At 42.4% G+C, this 14,273-nt stretch overlaps 1 protein-coding gene across 9 annotated transcripts in view; it reads right to left on the bottom strand.

Moving 5' to 3' along the window:
• The window catches only part of sox5 (SRY-box transcription factor 5), a 111,106-nt gene that overhangs the window by 55,744 nt on the left and 41,089 nt on the right, over positions 1-14,273 (bottom strand). For 7 of the 9 annotated variants that reach the window (XM_074698088.1, XM_074698083.1, XM_074698084.1 and 4 more), the window contains exon 4: positions 2,150-2,236. The exons of the other annotated variants lie outside the window; for them this stretch is intronic. In XM_074698088.1, the coding sequence (XP_074554189.1) occupies positions 2,150-2,236 (87 nt within the window). The remainder of the gene's footprint in view (positions 1-2,149; positions 2,237-14,273) is intronic. 9 annotated transcript variants of the gene reach the window in all.

The raw sequence follows: 14,273 nt of genomic DNA, 5'->3' as shown, positions 1-14,273 counted from the left end.
CGCCCCTACACAGAAATGTCAGCGCGGCGGGGAGCTGGGAAAAAGGGGTTTGATCAATGGAGCCCCTCTCTCAGCGGCTCCAGCGCTCCGCAGCACTCTTTGATTACATATTGCTTTGCTTCCTAATGAAGCTCAATTACTGGAGGAGAGCGACGGCTTTGCCCTGGAGTTATGCAGAATAAAAGCCAGACTCCTCCACCCCTCTCCCTCTCATCCCATCACTCTCTTAGACTCCGTCTCTCAGGATGATTCTTGCTCCTGCATCTTCACGGTGCGGCTCTCTTGTTCCTTTTTTGTATCACTTCCTGCCCTCTGTCCTGCCCTGTCTGTCTCACTCACGGATGTTAAGAAGGGTTGATGTGGATAAAACGGGTGATTAACACTGAGATTAACACAGAGCTCAAGGACTAGCAGAGACGTCACTGGCTGTTTGATATGTTGGTCAAACTGTTAGTTCAGCAGAGGTCGTTTAAGTTCAGGGAGAAACATTTAGTTAATTTTATTTTAGTGCAGTTTCCTTTAATCCCTGGACCTAAACTTTATTCCCTTCACTCACAAGCTTATGTCTTTACGTGTCTTATCTTAGCATTCAGCATGTGATGTTGCTAATATGAGTTTCCACCAATTCTGAGTGCATTTAAAGATAAAATGAATAGAAAATGTTATAGGCTTACTTGTTCATTACTTTGGCTGTGTATGCCTGCAAGTCATTGAAATGCATTAACCGTGTATGATTAAACACAGAGAAGAAGGTTGCCCTACTAATGTTACAATCTCAGCATTGGTGTTAAATGTTTTTGACTTATTTTAAGTAGAAAAGTCTTTTTAGACTAAACATGAGCCACATTCACCTGACCAGTCCAGAAAAATGTCTGATTTCAAGTCATTTAAAGATGAAAATGAGGTCTGAATTTCCAGTGGGTTAAGGAAAATGCACTTGTATTTGGACATTATTTTAGTCTTGACAAGCACATTTCTCTTACCCTACTGGCAGATTTTTTTTTACTTGTTACAAACAATTCAGGTGTAATTTCTGTCTTAAATACCTTGAATTAAGACATTTTTCGGGACTGGTCAAGTGAATGTGGCTCATATTAAGTCTAAAAAGACATTTTTCCCTGAAATAAGACAAAATAAATAACAACTATACCAAAAGAGCTGAATTTAAAGTTCCTTTTCCAAGGTTTATAAGTCTGTGGATAAGTTTTTTTCTCATATGACATCGGAGTTGCATCAATCAAGTTCAAAGGGTCGTTTTAGTTACTTTAAAGTAGGGATACTGATCGGTGGTACCGGTTATTGGTGTATCGGTGCCTCTCAAAGCTGGATTGGTATGGGTTCAAGGAGATCCATGGTGCCGATCCAAGCAAACAGCTCTATGCCTTTGTGTTTGTTTACCAGTGCTCTTTGCTACTTCATTTGAAAAGTTACCTCTGATGGACTTTCTTTGTTTTTAGCTGCATTACCAGTCAAAAGGATATAAAAGTTTACATTTGAAAAGAACCTGTTTACATTCTGAAAAATTGCTTTGATGGTTAACATAGGCCTGGGCACCTTTTACATTTGAAATGATACGGTACAGATGCCCAGTACATGGCAATCAGTATTGGTACTCAATGGTACCAGTTTTTGGTACTTTTGTGTGTTTATGTGGTATAAAATATCAATTTGTTTAATAATAAAATGGTTATTTTTTCAATTTAACATATTTATTCTTCAATATATAACCTTGTAATGCTGTGTTCATGTCCAGCATGGAAAATCACCTACTCTTCTACTCTCACAGCCACAAGGATGCATTTGGGTACCTAAACATGGTACCTTTTGACTACATGAATAGATACTGGTACTTTTGACAGAATTTGGTTGGTACCTTTAAAAGTACCTAATTTGTTACCCATCCCTAATTAAACATTTAAATATCTCGTAGTTTAAATGAATTTTAACTTCAGTAGCTCTATATATTCACTTTTTGCCATTTTCCTTTAACATTACCTGTCTTATCCCACAGTAGGGTAGGGTATGCAGCTTATTATTTAGCACTGATTTCAGAACGGTATCGGTGTCAAAACCACAAAAGCTGGATCTGTGCATCCCTACTCTAAAGTTGATTAAAGTTTACTTTTACTTTTAGTTATTGGTACCGTACCTTTAATTTCTCCGATGTGCCCTGAGCCCATGGCCAAAAGTTTATCCTTCCAGTCCTTAGACAACAGCCTCTCAATGCTGGGGGCCTCTGTTAAAGGGAGGGGTGGGGGTGGGGGGTAGAGGAGAAAGAAAGAGAGGGATTCAGTTGGCTGGCCAACATGACAATAAAGCTCATTTAAAGTCCATTTGCTGTAATAAAGGCAGCGGCAGCTCAGCCTAATGGTCGCATCAGCAGGAGAAAGAGGGAAAGAGAGGAAGAGAAAGGTGGAAAGAGAGAAGCTGATAATCGAAAGAGAGGAAATCTGAAGAAGAAAAACAAGTGAGCAAAAGGAAATGAGCGAAAGAGGCCACAGAAGATAGAGGGAGAGGAGGAGAGGAGAGACTGAGAGAGGCTTTTTCCCTCTCACCTGCTGCTAGAGAATCATTAGCCCTGTGGGCCCTGAGACAAAGAGGGCCTTAATGCACCCGCCACAATGGACACATTATCAGCTAGTGCTTTGTTTTCAACACACACTCCACAGACCCTTACACACAAGCGCCTGCACTGACACACACATACACACACACGCACGCACACCCGCAGAATCACTAATTACAATCCAACCATGGTCACAGTCACACATTGATGTTCTCACACACACACAGATCACACAAACACAGTGGGAGCAAATGGAAATGTCACACAGGAGAGCAAACACATGTGGAGATTCAATCCTAAATGTGTGCGCATGTACTGGCTGCACTCATTGATATAAACCACACACACACGTGCACACACACACACACACACACACAGGCGTACAAGTACAGACATGTTGCCATCATCCAGTCACCCTGTTGACTGTTATTAACTTGAACAAAGGGAAATGATCAGACAAAGGCAGCCTGAAAGTGTGAAGCAAGAGGCTGCGAGAGAAAGAGAAGTCTATTTACCAGGAGCCATCTGCACTTGGGATGCAAGGCCTTCCTTAGGAAAGAGGTTTTACACTTTGAGTGCAGGGATTAACCCCATCAGCCAACGCAAACACACATACTTGAATGCACAAACACCCGCCAAACACACAGGCACATGCATGCACAGCACATACACTCCAATAAGCACATATAGCTTTATACACAGATATATGCACGCCGCAACTGCTGACAGCAGGCGAAAAAGTTTGTTGGAGCTCGGATTATTTTTTTTTCTATAATGACAAGACTGATTTAAGGAAAAAGAAGTCTTAATCTCACTGGTAGGAGACAGCTTGCCTCCACAAACACACACACACAAACACTAATGCTTTCAACAGAGAGACACAGAGAGGGGGAGATGTCCAGTGCATTGAGCTGAACAGCTTAGCTCTATTTCTGTGAAAGTGAGACGTGTACACACACAAACACACACACACACACACAGGCGCTGCACTCAACAACAAATCAAAGTACTTCTTTACCCGTCACCAAAACACAAAATGCAGTGCTCTGCCCAAACTTCTTTCTTTCCTCTTCATCCCTTTTTTTTCTGTGTGTGATGGTGCAGGGAGATGAGGATGAGAAGCCACCTGGAGATTTTCAGGACTTAAAGTGACACACAATCACACAAAAACGCGTGCAAAACAGTCAGGACATACAAGCTCTGATCAGACACACAAAGCAGCGCAGCGTGTCCTACATACTGTACCTCTGTTGCAGTGTGTGTGTGTGTTTACAGTCTCCCCAGAGGCCTGAATCAGGTCCTTTCCTCTTGCTTCAAGACTAGAGATAGAGTATTTACGGTCCGCTGATTACACTGGGCACACACACACACACAGAGGCAAACACACACACACTCCAAAGATCGATGCTGAACTTCCAGGCAGACCGTTCCCCTCCGCTGTCCTTGCACCCTGACTGGTCTGTCCTTGTGTTTTTCTTTGCTGCCACTCAGCCAGTTAGTCAGCAGTCTGCGTCCCTGATGTACCCTTGTGCTTTCTGTCAGAAGGCATTGTAGCCTTGAAGGGAAAGGTTAGCACTGGCATGAAGGAGGAGGAGGAGGAGGACCCAAGCAGCGACGGACGCAGAATTTGTTGTAAAATTGGAGAGGAGGGAGGAAAACAGATGTAGAGAGGAAGAAAGAGTGGAGGAAACAGTGTGCTCCTGTGTTTTCTCCCTCCTGTGACAGCTGTCTCACCATCACCCCAACAGGTGCTATTAGCCCCTGGCACCCCCCTCCTCCTCCCTCCCTCCTCTTTCTCTCTGTCTCTCACTCTCATCTCTCCCTCCAGCCCCCTCTCCCTCAACAATGACAGAGGCTTTTAAGCCAAAGAGCTTTGACAAGTGAGAGGGAACAACAAATGGCAGTGTCGCCTGTTCCCTTTCCATTGCACTCCCTCTCTGTCTCCATCTCCTAGTTATTATTTTTATTTATTAACAGGGCTGCAGTTATTGTCCCCAGTGACAGGCTGAGGCCACTTTAACTATTAATAAAAGCCAAGAGGCTCTTTCATTGTGCGGTGGATAGCAAAATGGGAGGAAATGGGCAAGAGGAGTGGAGACAAGTGGAGAGAAGAGGAGAGAAAGAGGAGAAGAAAGGAAAGAGGGGTGGAAAAGAGAAAGGAAGATGACATAGCATGCTGCAGCTTTTATTGTGATGTTGATTGATGCGGGGAGCACTGTGAGAAGGAACCCGTGCTGTCACCCTTAATAAACTACAAACACACACTCCACTGGAAGAGAGCGCACGCAGACTTGAATACACAAGTTCAAAGATGAGTTCGGACGTGCTGAATCTGTGACTTCTCGTGCATTAGCTTCTCATCATGGTTGTTTGGGCATTAGTTGGTGCGTTTTAATACCTTCAAACGCCAAGTGCTTTCTGTTGTTCTCCCTCGTCTCCCAAGAATATGAAACAAGGCCGCTGTCGCCTGACACTGCACAATGACAACGCTGGACACAAGTCAACTTCTGACAGACCCTTTCCTCTCCTTTCACTGCAGTTTTTATGCTCTGTAATATTTCAGGAGTCTTTAAAAAAAGAGTAACAGAGCGAGATGGAAACATAGCGAAGCATCTACAACGTCTAACCAAGAGCAAAAAATTAGTTTATAGAGAACAGCAACACACTTTCCACAAAGGCGGTGAAGTATTCCCCATTCTTCTGGCTTATACTGTGACATTTCCGTGTATGTATGGGCTGTGTGAGGTAAGCGGGTGGAGTGTTGTGCCCACGCAGGGGTGTTGGCTGCATATTTTTAGGGTTTGGTGTTAGGAGCTGAGGATGAGGAGGGATCCCCCTTGAAATGAGGAACGGATGATGGATAGAAACCGAAAAAAGGGAACAAGTTTTTATGTGAGACAGCATGACTAAGTTTGTTAGTTTGTCCTGAGTCTGTCAGAAAAAGAGATGTTTGAGATGTTAGTTACCGCCGCCAAGGAGGTTATGTTTTTGGGAGAGTTTGTCTGTGAATGTCATAACTCAAAATGTAACAAACGGATCTTGATGAAATTTTGGGAAATGTTCAAAATGGGATAAGGAAGAAGTGATTAAATGTTGGAGGTGATCTGAATCCCCGCACTGCAAAAAACTGAAATCTTATCAAGTGTTTTTGTCTTATTTTCAGTAGAAAATGTCTTTTTAGGTTTAATATGAGCCACATTCACCTGACTAGTCCAAAAAAATGTCTTGTTTCAAGTTTTTATAGACAGAAATAAGTTCTGACTTGCTTGTAATAACTTTTAAAAAAAATCTGCCAATGGAAGAAGAGAAAAGTTAAGTTTAACTTGTTTCCAGCAATTCAGTCCTCATTTTTATACTTAGATAAGCAGAAACAAGAGATTTTTCTGGACTGACCAGTTAAATGTGGTTCATATCGAGTACAAAAAAGACAATTTTCACTTAAAACACTTCATAAGATTTCACTTTTTACAGTGCGTCTCGATCCAGAATTCTTTATTATTGTGAGATAGGGTCATTTTCACCATATGTGTGTATAACAGTGATAAATGGTCATATTGCTTTGCAAAACAATACAAGACAAGGTCACCATAATTTCTGACATATGTAAAAGTACGATCCAGATCCTGGAAATATTCTGGATACTATGATCCTGAATGTGAAATATGTACTGGGTCATCATAATTTTCAACACTGCAGGACACAAATTATCGTACAAACCTGCAGCTAACATCAAATTGTAGCAGACAGTCTGCTGAAAGGGAGTATAACATTAAAGTCGCACTAAAGTGTTTGGTGGAGGTCTGCGCTCTCAGTGCTTTTCTAGTTTTTTCTTTTTAGGCCTCCTACAGGTCACAAAAGGTTTGGGGTGTTGTGAACACCATCCTCCTTCGTTTTGATTGCTTTCTTCGACCTACACTTGTTCGACGCTGTGGATCCCACTGATGTACTCAATGCAAAAGCACTTAAATTCATCTAAAGATGGCATTTCCATTATGACTCTCCATAACTGAGGGGGATTCTGGGAAAAGCAGAGGGGAAAAAACGCTGACAATAACTCTGGAATCGTCGGCTATTATCTTGGCTCATTGGCTCAAACGGAGTCAAGCTGCTGCCCTGCAGCCGAGCCAAAACAACCCCGTCCACCTGCCGAGCGGGAGGGAGGGAGGGAGGGAAACAGAGTGTGCATGTGTGTGTGTGTGTGTGTGTGTGTGTTTGTGGATGTGTGTGTTAGAGCAAGCCCCCATCCGGCTTTTGGATCCACAGTGAGCTTTTGGTTCAGAAGCTGCTGGAGAGAGTGAGCGAGGGGAGGAGACTTGAGTCCAGCCTCACGAACAATACCATCCCTCTCCTCCTCGCACTCACTTTCTATTTTTCACTCAGACGTTTTGCCCTGAGTCACCACAAGCAGCCAGCTCTATTTTTCCTATTATCTCATATTTGTGAAGCTAGGAGACCTTTAGAGAAAGAGGGAGGAGGGAGGAGGGAGGAGGGAGGAGGGGGTGAGGAGGAGGAGGAGGTGGTGGAGGTAGGGGTTTGTGGAAAGAAAGAGAGAAAGAAGGAGGGAAGGAAAGGAGAAAAAGAGAGAGAAAGCCCAGACCCTCGGGTGCACAACAAAGGGACCTCTGTGCCAGCGCCAGGCCCAGCCGGGCTCAGAGGAGGGTGGAGGATGAAGGAGGAGGACGAAGACAAGGGGGAGGAGGAGGGCCCACAGGAAAAGGGCCCTGGCTTGGGACCCATGGCCCGGCCCTTATATCCCGAAAAACAGGCTCCACATTGACTTGGGCCTTGGCAGCCATGTGGAGGCTCCAGCCACCCCTCCTCCTTCCTTCTCTGTTCTCCTCCTCCTCCTCCTCCAGCCCCCTCCTAAACCGAGCAGGGGTCAGCATTGAATAAGCAATTATACAAGCACTGGTGGAGTTTGTCTAGGACTGCCACCCTGAACACTGAAGTATTGAGATGGAAGGAAGGAGTAACAGAGAGGAAGAGCAGGGAGAGACATGTGCTGACTTCTGCGGGGAAAATACATCAGCTGGCGACCATGACAGGGATGGAAAGATAATGTTTACATGTGACTGAAAGATTAGATTATATCTGCATCCAAGTCAATCACAACAACGCTCTTGTAAAAACTTTAAGCAGGTTATCTTAACTGAGTTACTGTAAAAATCTGATAAAGCAAGAGACTTCCAATACTTAAAGTTGGTTTCATAACATGAAACATAACGGAAGTTTCAGGATGTTCTTCGCAGAAATGAAAGCATGTTTAAATAGTTCCCCACTGCATTTGGCAAAAGGAAGGACGCCTTCAAAAGAACGTATCGTCACCTATTAAAGCAATGGCCTTAGTCATTTTTTAAAGCTATGGGGAAAACACAAAAAACTTCACCAAATACAGAGCGTAAAGGCCTTTACAATGGATGACAGTTGACATGCAGCGAACACTGTGTGTCAATCATGTAACATTAAAGAATTAAGTGACTTTAGCCAATTTTTCTGACATTGTAGCGTAACTTAGTCAACTTTAAACCTAATTTAAAATGCCCTTTCTTTCCATACTGCAAACTCAAAACTGAAATTACCCTGAGGTCCTCTTTTTGTTTTTGTTTTTTTGTTTTTTCAAACTGAACTTAACCCATTTCCAGCATCCAGTTTGGACAACTTTAATTCCATAAAGCAAACTCAAAACTCAAAATAACTCCAACTTATATTGAACAAATGTCAGGTCTTCTACTAAAAAGCAAAAACATTTCCTTAATTTTCAAACTTTAAGGGGTGTTATTGCCTTGAGCTCATTTATGTGTGGTTACAGAAACAAGTGGGCTAGCCAGGAATAGGTAGCTAGCTAGAAGTAGCTAAATTTGTAGTTAAACAATAACTTAGGAAATTTAGACTAAATAACTACATATTATACCCTAGCATTTATGATAGTGAACGTAATCACTCAGCAGTAGAAACTGATTCAAGAATCATGTGTACAGCTTCTTCTGCACTTAAGTTTCGGTTTCTTCTTGAAGCAGCCGCCATCATGAAAGCTTGTTAAATTGCCCAAGTCACACATTTTATCCCAAATAATCAGAAGTTTTGACCTAGGTTGGAGATAAAATGGCTTAAGTCACCCTCTTGACATACGCCGTTGACCTATAAGGCCTACAGAGCATGATCCTTTAAGCTAAAGCTTTAAGTGTTATAAACAGAGATGGTCAGCATGATCAAGAGATGATTTACAAAAACTCCTTTTTGTCAAACAATGACTTAGGCCATTGTTTTATTAAAGACTGTGATTTAGTAAAAAAAACGAGAAAAGAAGAATGGTGTTAAAATAATATGAGGTAATGTAGGTCTCTCAGTAACTAAATGAGGCAGACTGGACCTTTTGCATTATGTAGATGTTGAAAGAAACTTCAGAAAAGCAGAATTTGGAATACAAGTCCTCACTTATTTACACCCTCTTGATACTGCAGATCTCGCTTTTCAGTCTGGCTATTCCCCTCGCACTAACAGCACCAACGTACTCCATTACGAAATGATGATGTTGATATTTTGATGATCAATTCATGTCTGGTTGAGCTGGGCCATGTGTCTGGACACATTTTCATAGATTCCTTCTAAAGACAGTCCAATCGTTCCAAAGCAAAAGGGGGCCGTGCCAAGATTATGGGCAGTCGCTTGTCGAATAGAGAGAGGGAAGGAAAAAAAAGACAGGGGGCATTTTTAGGCGGCTTGAGAGAAGAGACAGAGATAGAGAAGGAGATGTATCAAAAAGCTTTTTGTCCAAGCCCACCTCGCACCACCACCTCCGCAAGGTTAGCCGCTAACAGTACCAATTACTGGCTTGTTGTTGGGGAGAACTGCGCTTGGCAACAGTTGCTGCGGTGGCCGGGCCTCTGTGTAAACACTAAAATCCCTTTACTCCTTCTCATCAACCCTCCTCCTTACTTTGTAGCCCCCTCCCAGTGCTCCCTGTCTCCCACTGAAGCAGAGGAGGAAGAAGACAGAGAACGTGCCTGTGTGTGTGTGTTTTTCTGTGTATGAGTGTATCAGATCTGGTCCCTGTTCAGTCTCAATGTCCACAGTGACTTTTAATTCAGAAGCTGCTCCAACTTCAGTTATTAATAAACACCCAGACCAGCAGTCAGGCTACGGGGACGCACACTCGTATACACACGAAACAGAAAATATTTGGCACAAAATCACACGCGGCTACATGACATCAACTTCTGAGAGTTAAGAGGCTGTTATTCACCTTGAAAACTAAGTTAAGTTTGTGGGTGAGGCAACGAGGGACATATGGCTCCCCCAAAAGTACTGTGACAACCACAGACGTGTCTCTAAACACATTTAGGGGCGACACACCTGTTAACAAATACCACTTGCCAAAACACCTTAAGATTATCCGAGGAGAGAGCTTTATTTGTGTCATTTTTAAAGAAAGATGAAGTTTCCAGGGAAGAAAAAAGCGCTAAAAAGACATTTTTCCCCCTGCTTATGTTAATGTGAGGAGGCTGTGCAGCAAAAATATTAAAAGAAGGAATTCATGACACAAAACAACAGATGCAGCAGGCTTTTTTATTCTATATTAAGGGTTGTATGGATGTATAGCAACATGTTTCTTTTAAATTTGACGTGCTAAGAATAGGACACGGCACATAAAGCGAAAATTTACAAGGGTGTCAGTCAACAATTTAATAAATTGAAAATCCATTTATCTGAATACAGAGTTCTGCCCTTCACTCCACTGCCTTTCCCTAACAGATGGTGTTGTGGGTGCTTATGTCCAATTTGATTTGAACCAAACCCTCAGCCAATTTTTACACTGGCATGAAATCTCGGCGAGCCAGATCCACACACTGGCAGTCAGAAATAGCAGCGGAGAGGGCGCGACATTGTGAAAGAACGATGAAGGGCAAAATCTGGAGCGACATTCGAGAAAGTCGCAGAAAAACTTTCCTTGTTGTTTCATTCTGCTTGTGTGCTGTGTGTTGTGTTGTGTGTGTGTGTGTGTTTTTTTTTTTTTCCTCTCTTCCTTTCCCCTCCTCTGCATGTTGTTTTTGTGCCGAGCTGGAGAAATTAGCGATGCTATCTTAATGCTGTGTTTTTGCGGGAGACAGAGAAACGTTCCTTTCACACACACATACACACGCGGACGCACATACACACACATTTTCCCCAATTGCCTCTGTGACCTCCATTATCATTAAATGGTGTTTGATAGCATCTAGACATTTGAATCCGCTGTGGACTAATTCAGCTCGGCCCCTGATAGCTGCTGCCACTGCACCTTATTAGGGACAAGCTATGGGACCAAACACAGATCCCATTTTCATTTTACTGCCTCATACTTTACAGGCTGAAGAGACCAAGTGTCAACTCTGGTACTGATAACCACCAAATACTGCCTGCTAATTGCCTGGTTAACAAACAGAGCCTCTTGAGAGACTTTTGAATAGATAATAGAGGTTTACATGCAACAATGGTCATGCTGTATTTAATACACGATGCATTCACGCAGCATCCTTTGAGAGCTGCCCTGACAAGACTATTGTGTCCTAGTTCTGCTGTCAGATGAAAACCAAGTCTTTAAGAACTGAACATCAGTGTGAAATCTACACAAACTGATGTGTTCTGCTGTTTCAGAAGCTCAGAGGTTGAAGAGTTTTCTCTACCATCACAGATTCAATCTGCGAACATAACCATGGAAATCACTTAAAAAAAGGTTTCAACACCAATTTCTTTATCATGTGCCGATCAAAAGAAATTTACAGACTCATAAAATCTTGATTTTCATGGAAGAATCCGATTTAATCTATGGGCTGCGAATCAACCAATCACAGAAGCCGAATTTGAAAAAAAGAAAAAGCAGCACATCTGTGATTTCTGCTTTCTCAACCTGACGTCAGAGTGAGTACAGGGTTAAACAGTAAGAGTCAGAACTCTTTTAATGAACACGCATCGCTCCCTGTCGACAGCATCCTGTTGAAGTAGGCCAAGGCATGTGTATTGATGTGTAACGCCGCATGTGTGTGTGTGTGTGTGTGTTGGTGTGTTGTACACAGTGGCTCAGGCTGCTATAATGGAAAATGACACTTGCAATCTGTCTCGTAGCAATAACCCCTCTTCAGCGCTCTTGTCTCCACTCCACACACACACACACACACATGCACGAGGCACATGCACACACTCAATGTCTCTGTCACCGCAGAGCCCCGGGGCCGTCCTTGTCACTGCACAGCTTTATTGCATCACTTTAACGTGACAACAAAAGAAGACATTGTGCATTGGGCCTGCCTGTATAAGAGGGGAATGGACCCACGCATTAACTACGCTGGAGACAGACAGAGCGCGCACACACACACACACACACACACACACACATACACAGAGTGCAGCGTTTTCTCTTGTGAGTCGTGACATTTTTCGTCTGCCTGTCAAAGCAATGACAGAGAGACAGACAGAACAGCAAGACACTCCTGACACACTAATGTTGCTTTGCATGCTGGGAGCCTATTCAAACAAGGCTGAGCTTGTGACTTTAACCTCCCTTTGTGTGTGTGTGTGTGTGTGTGTGTGTGTGTGTGTGTGTGTGTGTGTGTGTGTGTGTGTGTGTGTGTGTGTGTGCGCATGTGAGACTGATGGGTAAAGACTGTTATTTCTGATGCTATCATAGTTTTGGCGCTGTGATGACTGTTTGATTGACAGTTGGCTTGGCTTGAGAGTGGCTCTGCTTTGCCGGACGGCGGAGGCGGGACCCGCCTATTCCAGTTAGCGCGGACGCTGTTGACAAGCACAAACAGACGCACACACTTCTCCCTCTGTTTATGCGTCTGTTTGAGTCTTGATATCTGTCTCTGTCTCTTTTTGTCTTTCTTCTCTATGTGTGAATATTTGTTCCATCTGTGCGTGGATTGGCCTTAAACAGAGCACGTTGTAAAGTCTTAAGAATAGCCCACATTGTCCTGTATGCTGCTCAAAGATAGGGCGACAGACATGTGAGAACCATTAGACCAATCACAGCAGTCCAAACAGCGCTGGAATGCTCTGCTGACTAGCATGTGTGTGTGTGTGTGCATGTGAATATTTGTGTGCCTGACCTGTTGGAGTCTTCCGAGTCACTGTGCTCCAATTATTCACTCACGACCATATCTCCTTCCCTCTCTGTAAAATCTCTTCCTACTCCCCGTTTTTTTCTGGCAAGATCACAAAGTTTTTCAGGCAAGAAAAAAAAAAGTTTGATTGGTTGATGAGATTTGACTCGTCAATAACAGCTGATGCTGCTGGTTAGGTCACATTTAGATCATTTAGCCATCTGTGGCTAACAAATAGGAACAAGGAACTCACACAAATTAAATGACAAAAACAGAGTTGGTTAAAGAACATACTGAAGTGAGAGCATATCCAGTATTTTGCTCTTTGATTTCACATTTTAAGATACTGTCATTAACTGAAATGGGTTTTTTTTCTTAAAAAAGATTGATGCTTTGCCAGTATTTGATTAAAACTACATCTTAACATGGAGTCCATTTCCCCCCACATGGAATTTATTGTAAACCACCTTTGCAGCAATGGAGGAGCTTCCCAAACATGAATATATATATGTAAAAAAAAGCAGATAAAATCAAAAAGATGTCTGAGGATGTATCAGACTGAGCGTGAGACTTGACACAGGCGCTTAGGACCAAAAGTGAAGATATTCCTCCTTTTACTGCAACATTTCTGAGTTTTGATTTTCACTTCATCTTACCACATCTTACCACTTTATAGATGTAAAATAGTAGACCTGCCAGATTCTCCTATCTTATTTCTTTTTTTTTTTTTTATAAAATTTAATTTCATTTATTTATTAATTGAGTTGGGAAAGTCTACATTGATCAACAGTACTGCACTGAGCATTAATGTAAACGCACCAGACTTAGCAAAGATGCTAAATTTCATTTGTAATCCCAAGGTAGGCACCTACACAACACAAGCACAGTCAGACTTTGCAACCACACAGCCAGACCATCACAAAACAATACACATTCAAACAATATCAGCACAACACAACAACACCAGGGATGGGTACCAAATCAGGTTCTTTCAAAGGTACCGACCAAATTCAGTGTTAGGTACCTAGTACTGATTCCCTTGTGACTGAGAGTGGAAGAGTAGGCAATTTTCCATGTTGGACAAATTTGATTTGAAAAACAAATATGTTAAATTGAAGCACTTTGAGATTTTATTATAAAATAAATTATTTTTTATTACCATATAAACACACACAACAGTACCAAAAACTGGTATCGTTGAGTACAGATGCTGATTGCCAGGTACCAGGCATTGGTAGCATATCAAATGTGAAAGGTACCCATCCCTAAACAACACAGTCAAAGAGTAAAAAAGATCAATGAGTCAAAAGCCCCAGGGACAGGGGCATCAGATTAAAAAACAGTATTCAGTTATGGGTACATGTCTGGTTTGTTTTTGATTAAAGTTTGAAGGACTTTTAAAGAGTGGGTGGTCGTCACAGTTTCTGACGTATGATAGTAACTTGTTCAAGGAACCTACAGATACCACTATTTGATTGACTTTAGTCCTACACCTGGGTACATTACAGTCTCTAGTTCTTCATCAACCATTGTTTTTTTTGTTTGTTTGTTTTTAGGATGAAGACCCTCAGTGGTGGGGAAGAGGGCAAGACCATTTAAGACTTCAAAAATGAGACAACCTTCTT

The sequence above is a fragment of the Halichoeres trimaculatus genome, unplaced genomic scaffold, assembly GCF_033239565.1.
Source record: "Halichoeres trimaculatus isolate MK-OKI-2021-1 unplaced genomic scaffold, fHalTri1.1 fHalTri1_scaffold_21, whole genome shotgun sequence".
Taxonomy (NCBI): domain Eukaryota; kingdom Metazoa; phylum Chordata; class Actinopteri; order Labriformes; family Labridae; genus Halichoeres; species Halichoeres trimaculatus.
Note: the sequence above shows the minus strand (reverse complement) of the source record. Positions and strands in the feature narration are given on the sequence as shown.